At 37.1% G+C, this 14,535-nt stretch overlaps 1 protein-coding gene across 1 annotated transcript in view; it reads left to right on the forward strand.

Annotated features, from left to right (window-relative positions):
* BZW2 (basic leucine zipper and W2 domains 2) overlaps nt 1-14,535 on the forward strand; it is a 56,961-nt gene that overhangs the window by 25,419 nt on the left and 17,007 nt on the right. The window contains exons 3-6 of the mRNA XM_015617280.1: nt 876-1,052; nt 2,154-2,257; nt 5,388-5,453; nt 12,056-12,191. Of these exons, the coding sequence (XP_015472766.1) occupies nt 876-1,052; nt 2,154-2,257; nt 5,388-5,453; nt 12,056-12,191 (483 nt within the window). The remainder of the gene's footprint in view (nt 1-875; nt 1,053-2,153; nt 2,258-5,387; nt 5,454-12,055; nt 12,192-14,535) is intronic.

Below are 14,535 nucleotides of genomic sequence, written 5' to 3' on the forward strand. Positions count from 1 at the left end.
GTTTTTCAAGTTCAAAGATATTTTAACAATAGCAGGCTTTTCATTTGTGCCCTTATATAAAGGCAGGGCAAGTTTTCTTGAGAAGCTTCAAATGGCCATGGTAAGCTGTTAACTGCATGTGCAAAAAGGCAGCAGAAGATATGGGTAAATCTGCATAAGAGTTATTGGAGGTTGCAGTTGTTTCTGTTGTGACTAATGACCTTGACACAAGGACATTGTCTGGGGGTCAGGCTGTGCCTTAATTGAATTCAAAAAGGGACAGCTGTGAAAAATGCAATGTGAGTGCTGTGTTCCTAGTGCTGCCTAGGTCTGTGAATATAAAAAATAAATTCTTGGTTGTGTTGCTTTAAATGTTTATTCAAAAACTAGTTTTATTAGTAACTCAATCTCCTTTTTTTTTCCTGAACACTCTTCTTTTTGAAAACATTTTAGTTATGTTACCATAGTTATTAAAAGAAAAATAGCAAGAGATGATAAGTGAAATGTTCATACACTGAGATTATGTACTCATAGCTTGCCATTCCCTTCATTCTGCTTGCAGATTTAGCAATGCACAGTGCTACACACATGAGATAATATCCTCAGCAAGAAGAGTATGAAGTTTGAAAACAGTTTCAATAGTTGCTTTTCATCTATTTATTTATTCCCATATGTTTGTGTGTGTTTTGCTGTTGGGAGATGAGGAGAAGAGGGGAAGCGAGGGTAAACACTGCAGAATTTCCAGAAATGATACAAGCCAAACATTCTGGTGTATTGATCAGAATGAGTAGAATATGTTATAGGTGCCATGGTCCTTTCAACAGCTGACTGATACAGGATTTTAACAAGTTTAAAACTGACGTTCTCTCTCTCTCCTTCTTCTTTCTCTGTTTCAGATGAAAAGGAGAAATTTGAACCCACAGTCTTCAGGGATACAATTGTCCAAGGCCTCAATGAAGCTGGGAATGACTTGGAGGCTATAGCCAAGTTTCTGGATGCAGCAGGCTCACGACTTGATTATCGCCGCTATGCTGACACACTCTTTGATATTTTGGTAGCTGGCAGCATGTTAGGTAACCTGCAGAGTATCTGACAGAGAATTTTGATGACCACACTTGCTTACTTCTTTTAAGATGCTATCTTCCTCTACAGTGGAAATTATAACCTGTATTACAATTCCACTGCTTGCATCTCATATCATAGCACTGTTTGTTGTTTGTCATGCTGTAACACCTCGATGCTTTCTAGCTACTGCTCTGGGAAGCCTTCAGCGAGCTAAACCAGTATATAACTGCAACAGCAAAGAGAACGAGAGAGATGCAAAGTAGGGGAAACAGAAGGCTTTATTAGTATAAAAAGATGCACTCCAGGTTAAGAGCTGCTGCAAATCTTGCTTTGTAAATGTTGCAACAAAAGGTAGCTCAGGGAAGTGAAGGATAATGAAGTGTGCTCTGTGGATGTTCATGGGACATTTCTGCCAGATATCAGTGGCCTTTTCTGGCAAAAATATAGTTTTCACTTTCTTCTTTATTTTGAGTAAGTTACCTCCTTTTACTGGTCATTCTACTTTGACTCCTGCTTCCTGCGCTTTGGTATGTAAGAGGAAAAGATGTTTTTGTAAGACTTGAGGTAATGCAGGAAGCAACAGCTAGTGGAAATACGTAGGAAAAAAAACTCTCAACAAAATAAGCCAGTGTTTTGGATGTTTACATGAGGCTGTAAGCATTAGAGGGGTTAGCAGGATATTCCAAGTACTCAGATTACTAGCAGAGTGCTAATACTTTTCTCTTGGGGAAGGATTTTCATTGTTATGGTGTTTAAAGTAAGAGTTAAAATAATGTAATGTAATGTAAAATAATAAGGGTTGTGCTCCAACCCATACTTATTTGATCACTCTCAGTACTCTCAAGACCAGCTGAGATTCCTTAGGGTGACCTGAATCACCTGTGAGGACTGTGTGACCTGTGGTGCAGCATATCAGCCAGGTGTTCCTTCTGACAGGTGCCACCACCATTTTAGCAAAGTTTGGTCTGTCTCTGTTTCTCCCACTCCCCTGCTGTTACCGGGGCTTTTGCCTCAGTGATATTGGCGTAAGACTTACTAGACGTAATAAATTTTACATTTTTTAAATTTAGTAAGAAATAATTCCTTACCTTTTTTTTCCCTCTTTATAGCTCCTGGAGGCACACGCATAGATGACAATGACAAGACCAAGATGACCAACCACTGTGTATTTTTTGCAGATGAAGATCATGATGCCATCCGAAATTATGCTCAGGTCAGTAAAAGCACACCTGATTAGTGTTTTCCATTTATGTGTCAAAAGGGATTATAGTGGAACATCTGCAGACTGTCTAGGTTGCACTAGGCTAACTGCAGACCAATTGAAAATCCAGTTAATCATTAATCTGCCCTAAAATATACATTTTAGGTAAGAAAATAGGATGTCTAAGATAATCTGATCACAGTTAGCAATGCTTTCTTTACAAAAATCAGTCTTGCTTCACAGTCTACCATTGATTGAGTCTATTTATTTAGACATCACCCTTATTAATTTTGTTGACCTTTTCTGTGTGCAGACTGAAATATTTATATAACCATATTTTGAGAAACACATGAGCTGTATCAGAAATTCAGCTTTTATAAGCAATGGTATTGCCAGCAGGACCAGGCAGTGTACATCTCCCTGTTCTTGGCACTGGTGAGGCCACACCGCAAATTCTGTGTTCAGTTTTGAGGCCCTCACTGCAAGAAAGACACTGAGTGTGTCCACCAAAGGACAATGGATCTGGAGAAGGTCTGGAGCACAAGTCCTGTGAAGAGCAGTTGAGTGAGCTGGGGGTGTTTATCCTGGAGGAAGGGAGGCTCAGGGGAGACCTTATTGCTCTCTGCAATTCCCTGAAAGGAGGTTGTAGCCAGGTGGGGGTTGGTCTCTTCTCTTATGTGACAAGTGACAGGACGAGAGGAAATGGCCTCAAGTTGTGCCAGGTGAGGTGTAGATGGATATTAGGAAAAAAATATTCACTGAAAGAGTTGTCAAACATTGTAGTAGACTGCCTGTAGTCTACTATATGCAGGGAGATGGTGGAGTCACCAGTTTTAAAAGATCTGTAGATATGGTAGCCTAGGGCCGTGGTGTAGTGGCACTTGGCACTGCTGGGTTAACAGTTGGACTCTGTGGTCTTAAAGGTATTTTCCAGCCTAAACAATTCTATGAAGTACATGAAGGACAAAAAATATAAAGCTCACGCCTCCAACTTTTAGTTGCATAACTAGTTAGGAGCTGGGTATATATTCCAAGAGCTTTCATTTCTCCTACATATGTGATGTATAATTTCTTCCTGCAGGAATAAGGCTTACATAAGTAGGCCTATGTAAAATTAATACAAAAAAACCAGTGAACACTAAACCCTTGAAAAGAAGCTAACTTTACATAATTCCTTAATAGAAGATAGTAATTATATGAAAAAGTACAGTAAGAATTCTGTGGAAAGTTCAAAACCACCATGCAATTCTGGATACCAGTAGGATTGCATAAAAATGTGATACCTTTGCAACTCCCGTATGTCAGAAGTATATTGATAATAAAATATATATTTATCTTTTTAAATAGCTGGGTTATTGGAATGCTGGAGACAGAGATTAAGAGCATAAAAGCTGCTCTCCCTGCTAAGGTGTCTAGGGTGATAAGTTCCTGGAAAGGTGCATAGTTTGATTTAAAGTGTGCTGGGATCAAAATCTACATTGGTAAAAAATGTTTGCTTAATAGCAGAAAGCTTCTTTAAGAACCATTTTTAATAATCTAAATTAGTGAAATATACTTGTTTTTGGAAAGGGAGTCAATATTTCTTATGCATCAGCTTTATCATCTCTTAAAAACAGGGTATTCTGCTTCAGGAAAATTTCTGTTATCAGTAAAGGCATTGATTCTGTCTTCTTGAATTTTAATAATTTAATGATCTTTTGTACAAAAATTGGCAGTGCCAGTCCTCTAAGGAGAAATTTAAAGTAAAAAAAAATTGCATATTAAAAAATAGAAAGGAAATATTTGCTTTAGGATTTGAAGGAGTGGAATTTTCAATGGATTTTCTGCACTTCAAACCAAAAGCCACCAAAATAAATCAACATTTTGTATTTAATGCCTGAAGAGATGTGTCCTTCTATTGACCTTGCCATTTTTTCATGCACAATGAAAAAGAGCTCTTACTGTATTATGAAAATGTGAGTTAGTCTAAAATAATATTTAGATTTTTTTTTTATTTAGAAGATACCTAGAAGGTAATTTCTTACTCTGTCTCCCAGTACATGAACCAGTAGCATGGCTAGTTTTTGTGGATTTAGTTATGGAAACAATTAAAAGTAAAAAGTTTTCAAGTCAAAAGACTGAAGTTTGTATTAATATTTTAGCAGATTATTTGCATATGAAGTCATGCTTCTGTCATTTACAGAAACTTAAAAAATTATGCAGAATTTTGTTTGGAAATATTAACAAGAATCTTACATTTTCATCTTCTATCTTATTTTATTAAGATTCTGTGTGTCTCTACTTCTTAGCATGACCACATTTGATTTTCTACTTTTTCTGAGCCAAAATACTACCAGTTAGGATGTCTGGATGTATTTTATATTCTGGAAAGTGAATTGAAGCTTTCTAAAGCTAATTTTCTGTCCTCCCCCATCCAGTGTGGCAATAATGTCATTTTTTCCCCACATAAACCTTTTTACCTGTGACAGTGAGTCATATGCTTTGTGCCTTTGTACAGCAGTGCAAGCAATGATTTGTTTATTTCATTTCTTATCTCTTCCTTCTCCACTTTGAATGAACTCTGCACCTGTGCTGCTTCTGGTTTCATAATCTGTGGTCGCGTGATGGGAAACAAATGGTCAAAACTGGAGAGCAAGTGGTTCCAATAACATAACTGTTGTAGAAGCTTTGGCAAATGTTCTTCCTCTTTCTCTGACAGTAGTGTGTTTTGTTGGAAACATTTATGTTATTTGATTTGCCAAGATACTGCATCTATTGAAGATGTCCAGCATCCTGCCTGCCTCACTCCATCAGCCTACAGCTGAGAGCTTCCCCAGGGCTGCATTACTGGGGGAAGGGTGCAGTTGCCCTCTTCCTCCTCCTCTTCTTCCTTCCTTTTACCTATGGATAGGGTGAAAAGGAGAGAAGAAAAGAAAATTTGAGAAATATGAAAGATTCAATCTGCAGTAAATTCTCCGATTCAAGCATTGCTCTATGAAGCAAGAATCACAAAATTGAGAGAAGGGTGTTTTGTGCTCCCCATGTGGCAGACAACACTAGAGAAATATCATTCTGCAAGCTGCTTATTTCCCTTTACTTTTTCTTGTAAAGAAAGGTGGCTGTAATTGTTATACTTTTAAAGTTAATCTGTGTTTATCCTCAGGTCTTCAATAAACTTATCAGGAGATACAAATATCTGGAGAAAGCATTTGAAGATGAAATCAAAAAGGTAATGTTGATGGCAGTCTCTATTGGAATGCTAATATTTTTATCTATATTTCTAACATAATTGTATATGTATGAATGTGGTGCTTTTAGGTGTTTTATTTAGCTCTGCTGGAAAAGTGGATGGAATCTACAGGAGGCAGCTTTACTCTGTGAATTCAGCTCTGTGGGAATACTGACGGAAACACTTGATATAGAGTATTTCTGAATTAATGATTCCTTTGGTTGCTCTGACCAAACTCACTTTCTTTTTCCAGACTTTTTTTTGTGCAGAAGTTTGATACACTTAGGGATATACCTCTTAATGAGAAGTGTTACTGTTCTGCAAATAGAACATCTTTTTTTTCCGGAAAATAAATGCAAATCTGCTATGCAGAATGTCTCTTGATGTATGAGTATTAAACCACTCCAGCACTGTGAAATGAATCCTAACCACAAGTTTTTTTGTATTTGAGGCCACAGATGTGTGTAAGGGAAAGGCCTCACCAGTGGCAAAGTGTTCAGGATTTGCCTGTTAAGACTGTTGTGGCTCTTTGTGGATGCTGTTTTGTTTTGTGATACTGAATTCTAAGGAGACAGGAGAAGCCAGGGTAAAAACGTTTGAAAAACAACATACAGCTTTTATTTTGTCTATTTTGAGTTCCTAGTAACAGATGTAAATATCTGTTTCTAACAGCCTGTGTAAGTAATTAACACTGTACTGTCCTGTAACTTTACAGGTACACTGGTAGTGGCAAAACCTCTCATGACTAAAGTATCATGATGTTAAACATAAAAATGTGTTTCCATATTATTTAAACATTAGAAGGGTCGCTGGAAGGGTCAAATGAGGGCACATTTAGAGCTTGATACCTCACCAGCATTTCTTGTGCTTGAATTAATTTGGCTCTGATTTATACATTCTTGCTCATACAGGAAATTATTTTTACACTTGTGGCCAGCATGCCTATCAACTGATGCTGATTACTCAGTACATCATTCTAAAGACCTAAATTTACCTCTATCCCCACACAAATCTAATGTTCCTGCTGTTAATTACTGTAATCACTGACATGAGAAGCGCTGACTCACAGCATTCAAGTTTCAGAGAGTGCTCAGCATATTAAGCAAATGCCATGTCAATTCAAGCCGCCTCCGCTCATTTCTGCAACTTGCTTGGCTTTGCATCCTCTTAAGCTTCCAAAAATTCACTTTGCACTCTTAGTGACAAGATGAGACTATGGTTAATACATAATAATTCAACTCTTAGTAAAGGAACAAGTGGCTCTGATGTGAAGTTGAGCCACATGCCAGCTTGAGAGAAAGCAGTCAGTTGAGGCACCCTAGCCAATCAGACTAGGGCACAGCTACTTTTTGAAAGCCATTGGAAACATCCTAGCCATGCCAGTGTGGGATCAGAGCAGGCTTTTGTCCATCTTGCAGACCACAAATTTTAGTTTTATGTACATGCTTTTTGAATAGTTTTCAGTGTCAGACTACATCTTGTATGACAAATCCTGAGATTAGGTTTGCACAGTGGTCCTAGGCTGTGGGGAAATCTTTCCATCTGCCCTTCCATCACCACACATGGTGTGAATCTTGGTGTGGCTCCTTGGGATGCAGGGTATATCCTCTTCTTCAGTTAATCCAGTGTTTAGAGACCTAGAAACCAGGAAGGTGGTTGTGAGGGTGTTTGTGCCTGTGTACTGCACCTCCACTGCCATTGCCCTTAAAACCCTTGAGGACTACTTGTAGGTGCTGTTTGCTTACATTCTTCCCCCCCCTGCTTGTGTGAACCTACACAAAAGTTTTGGCTGTTTTCTCATTTATGAGACTTCAGGGTTTTTAATCACTTAATCTTTTGATCCCTGCATCCCGTAATTTGTACAGGAGTAGCTACACATGGAGGGCCTAGAAGATAGATACATTTGTATTTCCAAGAAGGTGTTTCTGCTAGGCCAAAGACTGCTGCAGTTAGTCAGTGGTTAGATAGGTAAAAGAGTGACTCATTTATGTTTTTTTGTGGATCATTGTCCTAGCAATGGAAGTGATGTTTCTGGCAGACTCATGAGGCAGATAGAGCACTTGGAGGAAAATTAGCTCTTCTTGTAGAAAAAGGCATGCCAAAAAAACCAACGCAATACCAGCAGTTTCGCCCTAAAGAAGCAGATGGTGTCAATGGGACTTTTCTTTCAAGAGAGATTATCTTAGATAGCAGTATTTGAACAAGTATTTGCTTTATGTCATCTAGATCACAGCTTTGTCATTAGGATATTATTTTCTATCATCTTTCTCCTTTTTCTCTGCTTCTAGCTTTCAGTTATTTTATTTCTTGACTCTTTCCTCAAAATTGCCAGATACTCATTTTTCTAATGGCATAAGCAAACCATGTATCTTAAGTTTTACATCTTAATTGTTTTATGCAAGCAGTTTCAACAGAAGACAATGATGTTTAGTTGCATTGCTCACTCATGTTTTGATGTAGGCAGCTTAAGTTCACATGAGCATGGCCCAAGGTACTGGCATAGGCCCATGACATTTTGCAATAATTTCACTAAAATTCTAAGTTCCAAGCTTGTGTTCATTTTTGTCTACATATGTATTTCTGTAGATGAAGAATGCAGTTGTTGTCTGTCTATTTATTATATTTGCATGTTTACGTAACTTTCTATATAAACTTTTTAGTATCAAAATGGGGATAAAGTACAGATAAATTTATTTATTTTTGTCTTAACAGTTGTAAATATTTCTTAGTCATGAGAGGACATCTGAAGTGTTGGGAGATGTTGTGACATCTGCTATTTGTGTTCCTATTTTCCAAATGAAAGAACCATAAATTAAGCTAGGAATTAGGAAATAACAGGAGAATAACATTCTGAGATTGAATAGGGAGTAAGCAGAAATTCTTTAAGTCAGCTAAATGAAAGGCAGAACTCAGCAGGTATCTGTTGTTATATTAGCTGCCTTCTCCATTGCTGACAATTCAGTGCTGTCTGCAGATGTGATAAACTGTCAGCAACAGACCAGTTCAGATAATGAAGACAAAAACTCACCCACCACACTCCCTGTGTGGGTTAGAGTTCCTTAATTTTCACCATTTAAGATTTCCAGATCACAAGAAGTGATCTCAAGCACTTGTTTTTCTTGTGTTCCTTTTAATATTGCATGCATGTGTTTACTTGTGCGCATCTTCTATGCTTAGAAATTGTGCTTAAAAACCTTCTTCCTTCGTAACAAAAACAACATGGAAACATCACATTAGGTCTGGTCTTGTGCTTATTAGGTGTTCTAAATCCCTGCTTAAATAATTCAGGGTTCTTACAGATATTATAGAAATACAAAATTGTGAGCCAGAGATGCCCTTTTTATGCCTGGAATCAGTTTGTATCTAGCGAAAGCAGTAATGTCTGTGCTTGGCTGACAGCAGGGAAACATCAGCTTGGAGAATGTTCTGTGGGTTATTGGGAACTATTCTGAAGTGCCTTGGATGTTTTGTGACTTCCCTGCTGAGGTTTGTAATTGTGGTGGTAAAAGAGTGCTTAAATTAATCAACTATAGAAATCTGAAGTAACAATTTTGAACTGAAATTTAGGTTTGTTTCATAGTTTTTAAAAAGGGTTTATGAAAGGTTTTGAGTTTTCCTATCACCCAGTCTCCCCCTAAACTATGTTATGCAATTGCTGGAAAGTATAGAATAGTATCCTTAAATGGCAGAAAAGGACAAGTCTAGGTTTGAGCTTCTTCTGAAAAATATTAGTAAAACAAAAATTAGTAGCACCGACAGTACTTTAAGTCATGAGGGATGCATAGAAGATGAGGGTTGTGTTTAAAACATAACTGCAGTGGGGTGCAGTTCAAGAGCACCAGAAACCACATTAATGGCGAGAGACTTGGAAGGAGCATGTTTCAGAAAAAGGGGAATAAGATGAGCCTGCAAACTTCATAGACATGTGGTTTCAGACCTTCCAAAACATTTGAACAAATACAGATTTCTCAAAATTAGAGTTGATCAATTTTTGGGTGTCCCTCTCATAGAATCTGTCTTCATCTTGGACTGCAGCTGTAACTTTTGCTTTGCAGTTGGGTTCTTGCTTTCCTGGCTCAAATTCGACATGAATGGGTCGACAGCGTGAATGGTCAAAATAACTGTTCATGATGTACGCATTACTGATACAAGGATGAAGCTCAGAAGTATATCAAAATCTAGTCTGTTACATTAAAGTTGTCAGTGTGACCACTTTCTAATCCTAATACTCACCTATTGCTTGCATAGAAGCAAAAGAAAAAAGGTTGAAGTGGGGTGCACAGAAATCTGAAGCTGTTTCCTCTTTATTAACAGTCTCAGTACTTCCAGTAAAGATGTGTAATTCTGATCTTTTTTTCTTGTGCAGATCTCATTTTAGTACAGTATTATTGATAAAGCTTGTATAAAGAAAGCTTTAAATCCACAGGCTTACAGTTTACATTAGGGTTATATTGAAGTTTTGTTAAAATGTTCTTTTTCCATTAAATGTGGCCCTGAAGTTCCTTTGCCTAAACCATTATACACACCAGTTAGCTGATGCATTTGGAAATACAGCACACCATTTTTTTTCTCATTCATATATTTAGAAACAATAACTCCATTCTTCTGCATCCTGAATTTTCATGCATTTTGTGGTTGAGTCACAGTTTGCTGAAATAAAATTACACCTTGAGATTTGGTAGTTTCATAATTGTTCTTTTAAGCTAAAAGTGTATGTTGCAGTCATTTGGCTGAAGCCCACTGAAAAAAATTGAGTGATTTGTCTGTGGCTGAGTCATTCAGTCCTGTGTAAGCTGTAATTTAAAGCTGATGTTATTATGTAAGTACTACCATATGAATGAGGCTTTTTTCAGTTCTGTTCACTGATGCAGAGCAGAACTATTCATAAAACACTGCATGAGATTTAATAACTTTGTTAGTTACCTGGATTTTTAAAACATCATTTCTTGCATTCAGAAAGCTTTACAGTTGTTGATAAACTGCTTAGATATCTTGGAGAAGATCTCTCACTGTCCATGGTAACAAACAAGGACAGGGACATGTGTAATATTCTGTCCCTTCGTATGGGTAGAATCTGGTAATTAAGAAATACCCTTAATGTGGAAGCCTGGAGAGAATTTTCTATCAAAACAAACTGGTTTACTTTAATTGCATTTGTTGCTCATGTAGAAAAGAAAAAAGGGTGTCCTGACAGCAGAAGGTCAGGACATTATTTTGGAGGGTTTCAATTTGTTCTTCCTTATGAAGAAAAAAATGAGTATTCTTTTTAACTGCAGAAAATTATATCTGCAGTACCTTTTTTCTTTTTTTCTTTTCTCCTGTGGTAAATTTGTAAGCTAGCATCTGATGGAATCAGCAGCTTTTTGCACCAAATGAAGCTGTCCCTTATTGTCTCACCGCTTTTTTCCCATCACCCATATTGTGATCACTAATGACACGTTAACATTATTGTTAACAGTAATGCCATTGACAAAATCTGATTCTGCATGACTTTTTTTTCCTGATATAATGGAAAAAGGGCATAAAGCACTTCATCAATATGCTCTCAAGTCAATAATTTTAACATATGAAATTAAGATTTTAAAAATAAACTTATTTGCCAGTTTTAGAATTAAAAAGTGTATATGTAGTTCAGATCTTCCAAGATGATGAGATTTGTATTTTTTTCTCAAGCTATTTGTTTTCCCTTGTAATTAATACTGGGAATGGCAAGGTCATAAATCAGCCTGTGTTCCTGTCTATCCTTCATCAGCTTTATCAAGAATGTCTGAACTTGAAATATATTTCTTATTTTAGCCAGTAAAAAATATGTTGTAATTGTCATGTGTTCCCTTCCCTAAAAGAAAAACAGGAAACTTTCCTATCCTTTTATTGTTTGCATGAGCAATAGTTTTTGAAAGTTAGAAAACAAACTGCAACTATGTGGTTTAGTGGGAAGTCTGAAGATGTGCATAGGCAGGCTCCTGTCTGTGATCCTGTAATTTCTGTGTGTCTCAAGCCTGTAGCAAGTACTTTCATCTTTGCTTATGCACACACACGTATATTTGGAGAAGAAAGGTGTTTTATACCTGACTAAGGCCATATCCCCAGAGAATCACAGAATCATAGAATGGTTTGGCTTGGAAGGGACCTTAAATACCATCTAGCTCCAAACCCCCTGTTTTTGGGGTGTTTTACTAAACCAGGTTGCTCAGAGCTCCATCCAACCAGGCCTTGAACACTGCCAGGGGAGGGATATCCACAACTTCTCTGGGAAACCTATCCCAAAGTGTTGCCACCCTCACAGTAAAGATTCCTTTCCAATATCTCATTTAAACCAGCTTTCTTTCTGTTTGAAGCCATTCCCCCTTTTTCTGTCAGTACCTGCTCTTGTAAATAATCACTCTACATCTTTTTTGTAGGCTCCCTTCAGGTACTGTTGTGTCTTAGAGAAAGTGAAATTACAAGGGATCAGTGAAATGACACTGTCATGCTTCTGGATAGATTCTGATGTGATTGCTATTTATATTGAGACTTCTCAAGAAATAAGAAATAAAACTGTTGATATTAATTTTTGCCTATGCCTCAAATAAATACTTCTTTTTTCCTTGTCTGGCCAACAGCTCCTGTTGTTTCTTAAAGCCTTTACTGAGACAGAGCAGACAAAACTGGCAATGCTTTCTGGCATCCTGTTAGCCAATGGGACTCTTCCTGCTACAATTTTAACAAGTCTCTTCACTGACAATATAGTCAAAGAAGGTAATTTTCCTCTTTTTTCTTATCTTGGCTTTTTTATAGGAGATGTATTTTATTACAATGTATCATATATGTTGCAATAAAATGAAAGTTGGAAACTTTTGACTGTACAACAGAAATCAGTGTTTTAAAGCAGAAGCATATACAGAAAGCATTGCTCAACATACGCTGTGATATCATGTAAGGGATAGACAGAAAAAAGCCACAAAACAAAAAACAAACCCCAAAGGATTTATGGTTTTTTGGAAGTCATACTTGTGTGTGCAAAATTGTAGAATTTACGTATTATTGTGGTATTATGAAGGTGTGAAGTATAATTTCTATTCCTAAGAAATCTGCTGGCATTTCTCCAAGTGTTGCTAATATGTAAGTGAGAAGTGGGACAGAGATCCCATGCAGGCCAATGGGATATTGCAGAAGAAAAATCAGTCCCTCATTTTGCCTTCATGCTAGTAGTGATCAGTGACTGATAAACTTTCTCATGAATTTGTGTTTATTATATGATGAGTACATGAGTTTGTTCAGTCTTAAGGTACAATATCTTTTGAGATTACTTTTTTAAAGGATTTTTGTTATTTAATTTTAATATAAATATATTTTTAGCCATCCACGGCTGAGTCCTGATTTTGCAACTGCTTTCTCAACAGTTTAATTCTCTGACAGTTCTGAGTACCTGGCATGATTGCAAATGTACTGGTAGTGTTGAGCAGTTTTCATGACCTTTTTTTGGTTTTGTTAAGGAACTTCCTATTAGCTAAAATGTATTCTAATTTTCATTTTAAAAAATATTATTCTGACTTCATGTTCTTATTTGCAGCATGCTAACCATTACATTTGTTTTCTAAATGCTGCAGAAAGAAAAGCCACAGCTGCAGCTTTGCTCTGTCATCACTCACAGCTTTCGGAATCAGAATTAAACTAACAAAAATCTCAAACAAAAGCACTAATCCATGTTTTTAGGGTGATTGTCTGCAATGTGTTTAAATTAAAGTCATCCTAGTTACAGGAAGATGAGACATTGGAAAACCCAACTTTTAAAAATAATGGAAATTTTTTTATTTTCAATTTAGCATTTTAAGAAGACAATTCTTATTTGCATTATGAAGTTATGTTTTTAGGAGCCCTAAACTTTTGTCAGAGCTTACATATGCTTTTAGTTCTTGGTTTATATGTACTAAAAATGTATTCATGACAGTGTTTGAAGAGAGATTGTTCAGTCAGTATCTTGGGGTAGATATTTTATGTAAGAATAATTGAAGATGCAAAGACAGTTTAAAAAAGGGGAACAAAGCAAGGCAAAATAAGTATCTCATACATGAATAAACTCAAAGATTTCTTTGATTTACAGAAAAATAATGCTGCAGGCAGGTGAAGTTAAAATACACGAAGAAACAATTAGGTGAGCTGAGGGAGTTGTTGTAGAGCATGGGAATTGTAACATTGGCTAAGAAATGGCTGGAAGTGAGATATGGGTAGATTGTGTGGACAGGAGATCTGTGAAGTTTGAGCGCAAATACCTAATTTATTTTTAGATTACCTTATTTTCATCATTGTCATTAATTCCACTGTTATATATAGATGGAAAACAAAATATTCTTTCGTGAATTGCTCACATACTTGTAGTAGAGAGAGAGACAGGTCTAGGTGGTGGTGGAATCTTGTCAGGGTTAAGTGTACCCTTCTTGTCTCCTGTGCTGGCTAAGTAGTGGAAATGCAAAGAACAGCTAATGGGGTTAGTCAATAAAATAAATGGCTGGAATTACTGTCTGCAAATAAGGGGGAAAAGGAATGAGGCAAACAAAAAGAGAAGAGCTATTTAAAGGAAAGGAGTGGTAGCACGTGCACAGAGTATAGGAACAAGCCAGTGATAAATTTGGGCTGTAAATGAGAAGTTTGAAAATATGTGGGTAGTGAAGCCCTAGAACAGCCTGCCTCTCTCATTATGTAATCCCAGCCAGCAGTCAAGCCTCACACAGCCTCTTGCTCACTCCCACACCAGCAGGATCAAGGAGAGAATGGGAGGGGTAAAATCTGGAGAACTCATGAGTTGAGATAAAGACAGTTTAATGGGGAAAGAAAAAGTTGCACACACAAAGCAAAACAAGGAATTAGTTCACTGCTTCCCATGGACAGGGGTTCAGCCACCTCCAGGACAGCATTTAATCCCAAAACCCATCACACATAATGGGTACTTAGGAGGACAAAAGCCATCACTTAAAATGTTTACCCCCTTCTTGCTTCTTCCCCTCCCTTCATATACAGAGCATGATGTCATATGGTCTGGAATATTCCTGTGGTCAGTTGGGGTCAACTATCCCTGCTGTGTCTCTTCCCAACTTCCTTGCCA

The sequence above is a fragment of the Parus major genome, chromosome 2 (genome assembly GCF_001522545.3).
Source record: "Parus major isolate Abel chromosome 2, Parus_major1.1, whole genome shotgun sequence".
Classification (NCBI taxonomy): Eukaryota; Metazoa; Chordata; class Aves; order Passeriformes; family Paridae; genus Parus; species Parus major.